This window comes from Arctopsyche grandis, chromosome 9 (assembly GCF_051622035.1).
Source record: "Arctopsyche grandis isolate Sample6627 chromosome 9, ASM5162203v2, whole genome shotgun sequence".
NCBI lineage: Eukaryota > Metazoa > Arthropoda > Insecta > Trichoptera > Hydropsychidae > Arctopsyche > Arctopsyche grandis.
Window position 1 is genome coordinate 4308588 of NC_135363.1, and position 7469 is coordinate 4316056.

Below are 7469 nucleotides of genomic sequence, written 5' to 3' on the forward strand. Positions count from 1 at the left end.
ATGTGGCCAAAGTATTCCATCTTACGGCGCTTCACCGTGTCAAGAAGCTCTCTCTTTTTATGAAGAAGCTGGAGGACTGTTTCGTTTCTTACATGCTCCTCCCACGAGATCTTTAGCATCCTCCAGTAACACCACATTTCAAAGGACTCTATCCTGTTCATAGATGCTACTAACAGCGTCCACGTTTCGCATCCGTACAGCAAAACCGACCAAACATAGGAGTGCAGGACTCTTAAGCGCAATTTCATAGACAACCTTCGACAACACAAAACTTTTTTCATACTGCCGAAGTTACAACTACATATGTTAAAAAAATGAAATAACTACCGAGAAAATCTTTAAAAAATTAACAACTTATTTTTAATGCGAATAATAATTAATTTTACGTTTGTTTTATAGCCAAACTGTGCAAAAAATGAAAAACAAAACGAATAAACGAAGAGTGGGAGAGGTGTGAGGCGTGAGGCGTGAGGCGTGAGTTGGCAGCAGTTGGTGAGTTGGCAAGCTGTCGTTCCTGCCAAAAAAGGTGTACGATAGTCAGTAAGCGGCTCGCGGTCGGCCGGGTTGGTCGCGGGGCGGAGCGGGTGTCAGGGGTGTTTCATCGTCGCAGCGCAGCGGTTGGGGGATGACCGTGATGGCTGTGTCGGTGGTGGAGATCTGCGAGAGCACCCGCGTGGCGCGAGAGATGGCGCTCACCGGAAACTACGAGCAGGCCGGCGTCTACTACCAGGGCGTCGTCCAGATGCTGCACAGGCTCATGCTCACCATCTCCGACCACACGCGCAGATCCAAGTGGCAGCTGGTCAGTACACTACTCACACCCCCACCCCTCACACACCCAACTCTACCTCTCAACTGTCAAACGTCTACTGCACACTCCTCGACCTTCACCCCCTTCATCACAGATTGCCATGTGTATGCCTTGTAGTCGTAGCCTTGTCGTCTTATGACCAAATCAGTTCGAAACGATCAGGTTGACCATTCGTTTTGTTGTCTAGTGCGATTTTCGGCTCTATTGCCAACGGGGTAAGGTTCATTTTTCCTTGACGCAAATGGCGATGATTCGACGTACTTAAACTCAACTCATCTATACTGAGAAGTGTTCTGTTCAACTTTTTTTAAGTGCGCTCTCTATATTGAACCTTTAAGTCCTACGCATAAGGATGCTTTTGGCTTGTAGCTGTGAATTGTAAACAGAAGGTTGGAGCGCTTAATAGGCAATTGTAAATACAATGGTATTATTATTTTGAATTACCAATGGAATGAATTTGAAAATTTAAGCCGTCTCGAAGATTAAAAAAAAATAAATCTAAAGCAAATATTGCATTAATATCGTTATCGAGATTCTCTTATAAATTGATTCAATGTAATATTTCAATACTTGATATTTGATCAGTGATTACCATTATTTAAAAATGATTGAAAACGTGCAATAATTCACAAGCAGTAGAAAATATGTACCTGAAATGTTTTAAATGAAATACATTGACAAGCTATACATTAAATGTACTCATCGGTAATCTTGAATATGGATGAATTATTCAAATTTAAGTATACGCTGGTCTTGAAACACCAACTCGAAACGTTGACCTAAAGCTAAGACTATCTTAGGTCTCCCTATTACTGAATTGTACTATTCAATGCTGTATTTTGATTTACTCAAAGAGAATTTTTGTTTGGAAGCATATGCTATGTTGATTTCAAATTAAACCTTTTTCAATTCAAATTGACATTGAAATGAAGAAGGGTCAATTTGGAATGAAAAACCTATATAAAGTACAAAAACATGTTAATTTGTACCAAAAATTGTTCATAAAAGTAAAATATTTAATCTTATATAGTAAATATATTTATAATAAAAAAAAGATTTTATATATAAAATTTATTTATTTAATTTTTATATTATAATAAAGTCTCCGTTTCAACATTCCAATGAACCTATTGTTTTCCACGTTGCACTCGTCTTCAATGAAACATTATAATCAGTTTTCCTTGTACAGTGCTTATGCTTAAGCGATTCAAGGACTCGCTTGATATTGGCGAAATAATATTCCTACATAAATCGGATATCCTTTGTCGTATTCGCACCGTTTAAACCGCATTCTAATCATAATGTTGTACATGTTACAGGTCCAACAACAAATGGCGAGGGAATATGAACAGTTCAAAGCGACAGTATCGGTACTACAACTTTTCAAACACGACGGTCATGCAAGTACGGCTTTCGCTCTAGTTAAATGTAAAGTTTTAAATGGAGAGCAAATTTTCATTGTTGCTGTTTGTTTTTAGGAATATCTGGTTATGAAGAAATTATGCCTACAAGAGATATTCCGGCTCCGATGTGGCCTCCAGCGCCACACGAGCTGGATCCGGACGTTTGGCCTCCGCCTCCAGGCCGGGATCCAGAAGTTTGGCCATCGCCAACACCCGTAGAACACAAGTTAGCATTTTTGCTCTTTTTATTTTTTAAATATTTGTTATGTATTATTATTTCATTACATTTTTTTGGAACAGAAGCGGTCCACCGATAAAACCGTTGAGAGGTCAGGCTAATACGTCTGGTAAAAAGGTGAGCCAACAAGACTCTCGAAAGAACTCCTCGGGTCCACGCGGCACTGCCGCCAATAAAAAGCAAGCTGATTCAAGAACTTCACGTCAGACGAAAGGACAAAATACTGGAAGTAAAAATAGTTTAGGTATATATTGTTTTTTTTTTTATATACAATTTGCTTAATTTATATTAATTGGAATTGAATTCAAATTGGTTTGTTGTATATTTAAGCTAAAAGCAAAGAATCGACTAATAAAGAACATCTAAAAGAGAAACGAGAATCCGATAAAGATAATAATAACGGTGAAACTGAAGACAAGGAAGACGCACCGGATAAGGAGGAGGAGAAGAAATTTGAAGCTGACTGTCATGCCGATGGCTATCTTGTAGATATGTTAGGTGAGGATTATTTATTGATTGCGGTTACATTATGTTATGTACATTCGCTTCTGTTGTTCATACTTTGAAAAGCTTTACACATCGTTTGTTTGGCCCCTTCTGTTATTCAAATCTGGTCGTTGCACTATTCATCGGTTTGCATATGGTGTCAAACTTTAACGGAATGTATTATTATTATTTTTCAGAAAGAGATATTGTTCAAAAGAATCCAAACATTCGATGGGAGGACATCGCCGATTTGGTTGAAGCAAAACGACTGTTAGAAGAAGCCGTAGTCTTGCCTATGTGGATGCCCGATTTTTTCAAGGTATTGTCGCGTCTTTTGTACCCAATTTGCCTTTGTAATTTTCGACCATTGTGCTGACGATTTTTCCGTCCATTCATCGATAGGGCATTCGTCGGCCGTGGAAAGGAGTGTTGATGGTGGGACCGCCTGGTACCGGTAAAACGATGCTTGCCAAAGCCGTAGCCACAGAATGTGGCACTACATTTTTCAACGTCTCATCCAGCACATTGACGTCTAAATACCGTGGAGAATCGGAAAAACTCGTCCGACTTCTGTTCGAAATGGTTTGTAGTATTCGGTAGGCTTTATTCAAGTATGGCTTTCATTATTCTGATGTTTCGTTTTTTATTATTTTAGGCTAGATTTTATGCTCCAAGCACAATTTTCGTAGATGAAATAGATTCTTTGTGCTCGCGACGTGGCTCTGAAACTGAACACGAAGCGTCGCGGCGAATCAAATCGGAACTTCTCGTACAAATGGATGGTATTAGTTCAAACGCGGATGAACCGCATAAGGTAATATATCTATTCCTTAAATATGATAAATCAGATTCAAATCAAATGACATTGTCTACTCCATGTAGAAAATATTATACAAGAGTACATTTAAAAATGAATTAAACAGTTATCTTTTCATGTACTTGTTGAATTTTCCTTCTTTTCAATTTTTATATTTAATGTTTAGGTTGTCATGGTGCTAGCAGCGACAAATTTCCCATGGGACATAGACGAAGCGCTTAGGAGACGTCTTGAAAAGCGTATCTATATTCCGTTACCCAATCGAGAGGGTCGAGAAGCCTTACTACGCATCAGCTTGAAGGAAGTAACGACGGAACCGAGCGTTGATCTACGATCTATCGCTAACTTACTAGACGGTTATTCCGGAGCTGATATAACAAACGTGTGCCGGTGCGTACATCTTTGAAAACCACTCTCGAATCCACTATAATTGCTTTGTACTCATCTGTTTGCTTTTTTTTTTCAGTGATGCGTCGATGATGTCAATGCGTAGGAAAATAGCCGGATTGAAGCCGGAGCAGATAAAGCAACTCGCTCGCGAAGAACTGGACCTTCCCGTTTCCGCTCAAGACTTCAGGGATGCCATTAGTAAATGTAATAAGTCAGTGTCGAAGACCGACTTGGACAAATATGTTCAATGGATGGCTGAATTCGGATCGTCCTGATTGTGATTCTGTACTTAAAAAAAGCTTCCACGTTATATCAGTGTTCTTATTATCAATAAATAATTAAAATATTCACACGAGCATAATATTGTTGTAATTGTAATATTTAAACTACTAAATTAGGAGTGGAATAATGAAAATGCATACAAAAAGAAATATAAAAGAGCGGCTTATATGTGCAAACAATTTCCCCGTTTTTGTAATAAAATGGTCTTTTGATCTGTATACGTAGTTGTTCCATATTATGAATTGTGACCACCATTTAATTTGGTGGCCGCTAAATGAATTTTTATAATCGTAACCACATTTAAAAAAAAAAAGCTTTGGTTATCGTTGATTGTAGAAGCGCTACAGTTGTTAGTCACATGAACTAAAACAATACACTCACTCAAATTAACTACAAAATAATATATTATTATCATTTAATAGTGTACGAGAGCACCATTGAGGGCACAAAATTTGGTTCTAATTTTGTGACTTTCAAATTGAAGTGGCCAACGACTGTAACGCTTCTCTTTTGTAGTTTTGTTTTTAATAGTGAGGAAAGACCAAAGTTTGATAATGTTTGGATTCTGTGATTTTTTTAGTAATACAATTATTTCGGCTTATAGTTTCATCTCTTCGATCATTTTACTGCTATACATTCCGTGGCACAACTCGTGTTTGGATAAAGCCGTCGCTAAAAAGTAACAATACCGGGCCCAAACCTAGGAAAAACATGTTAGATCGGACTCAAACCATCAACTGATTGAGTCTGACTTACTATTTGTTTTCAAACTAAGCTGTCAGTGTTATTTTATTGTGACGGTTTTGGCTTGGCTCCAATGTTTCTTTAGATTTTATATCAACTCAAAAGACATTTTATGGTTTTGTGATTGTTACTTTTTCTTTTATTCTCTCACTTTTAATCCTATTGTTGTTACATAATTCTATTGTTAATATTTGAAATTGTTGTTTCGATTTGTTTTAAATTTGTTGATCCTTGATGAAATTTAAATATGATACATGCGTCTCTTCGAAGACTCACTCTTTTTATTAGTATGGCAAAAGCTAATCTATTTTCAACAACATTTTTTTGAATCTTGAATCGTAAATATTATCGTGCATTGATTTGTTGCTGGTCAACAGTGCAAATAAGGCTTTAAAGATGCAATTGTTGTTGATTAGATATAATTTTGTATGTTTAAAAAATTATGCCGTACATTCGAGGGACGCAAAATTATCGTTCGTGACTATAATAAGCATAAACGGTCAATACTCGGTGTAGATTGTATTATTATTTTTAAATGATAATACGACACGCTTAAACTGCATACATATAAATACATAGATAGCAAGTCAATATTTTTATCAGTATTAAAATTTCATAATTAAATTTATGGTTTTAAAATGTGACATTCAAGTTCAAAGACAAAGTTATACTCCATATTTTGTAGGTCTTTACTATGACATGAATCACGTACGTATGTATATACATATTTTTTTCATTTCCCCAGATAGAATCGCCCGAAGCACAAATGTTGTGATAATATTCGTTTTAATCTGTACAAATGATGACAATCTTGTAAATGATCCACTTAACGATTATGTCCGAATAATGATAACAATAGTTTGGCGATGATTGCTCATCTGCGATCTGGCATATGAATGTTTTTTATAGACCCGGATATACATAGGTGATGTTCATGCCTTAATTAAAATTAATTTTAATGTATAAACGATACAAATAAATCTCGAGATAAATCGCATAATACCAAGAAGAGTTTTTAACATTAATTGTAATTCAAATTATGTTGTAACTAATTTTACGGTGACTATTCATATCATTTTAAAATTGGCTGAGGTATTATTCGCAACAGAGGATATTGTCGTATACACATACATATATGAAAACACAATGTTAAATATAAAATAATAAAAAAAAACAACTAATATTTTTGTATAACATGTAGTACTATTTTTTCATTTCAACATAACAAAATTTTACAAATTAATTTTTACACATCTCTGTAAATATGCTTAAAATAAACTTATTTTTACTGACTGAGTCCGAGTTTGATTTATTCTCATTTATTGTTGTTATTATTTTTAGTAGTATGTTTGAATTGATAATTCAATGGTAAACGGACTACTAGTCGTATGTGAACCAGTCACAGGACAACCGGTCGCTCTAGATCGGTCACACGTGATCACCCGTCGCACTAAAACTGGTCACACCCTAAAATCGGTCACGAGAAAACTGATTGACCGATTTTAGGGTGTGTAATCACCGAACCAATTCAATATGTGTAGCAATCCTATTCGAATCTTATTTGAGTATTGCCATATTTTAGCTTTGCCTGTGGCAACATCGCTCTGAGGCAGCCAACATTCTACCATGTACGATCGAATAAAATGGGCAAATATAGAGCTAATTGGTTTGAGTTATTTTTGAAGTAATTTAATGAAAATAATTAAAGAACCTAGATAATGATGAGACTGCATTTATTTGAAATTGAAACTAATTGTTTAAATATCTTGAAGGGGGGATTTTGAATATTAGATAACCTTTCAGATTATTTTTTTATGAAAAACTGGTTTGGTTTTTGTCCTATTATATTTTATTTTAAAATGTTTAAAAATATATTTAGATTTTTTAAATAATTCCTTGAAAAATATAATTTATCAGTTTGGTGCACATCGAAAGGTTACTCGTCATCTGATGTGCAATCTATCATTCGAGAAAACGAACGTTTAAAGCTGCCGTTCTGTTAATCTGGCGATTTTAGAGCGGATACACCAAACCCGATGCGGAGCATTCTTAGATGATACCAAAGTTCAAATAATATAATGACTATTTGATCTTTACTTATGAAAAAAAAAATAAAACAATACTTGTAAACGGGAACTTCAATGGAGTTTTTCCAGGGGGGGTAAAGTAAAGTCACTTAGTTTGAGGTTGTTTTATTTAAAGCTTTTTTTTTTGAAAGAGCTTTTGATCAACTCGTTATGATATTTGCTGACCTAAATTTTTAGTAACAAATAATCAATTTGATTAAGATTCATGGTT

General features: G+C 35.5%; 1 protein-coding gene across 1 annotated transcript; it reads left to right on the forward strand.

Moving 5' to 3' along the window:
* The first annotated feature begins 476 nt into the window (after positions 1 to 476).
* Positions 477 to 6468, forward strand: Kat60 (katanin p60). Its single transcript, XM_077438454.1, has 10 exons — positions 477 to 802; positions 2131 to 2215; positions 2290 to 2440; positions 2515 to 2696; positions 2783 to 2950; positions 3136 to 3257; positions 3341 to 3520; positions 3594 to 3752; positions 3922 to 4145; positions 4222 to 6468. The coding sequence occupies exons 1-10, from the start codon at positions 626 to 628 to the stop codon at positions 4418 to 4420; spliced, it is 1647 nt and encodes a 548-aa protein (XP_077294580.1). The 5' UTR covers positions 477 to 625; the 3' UTR covers positions 4421 to 6468.
* Positions 6469 to 7469: the final 1001 nt, after the last annotated feature.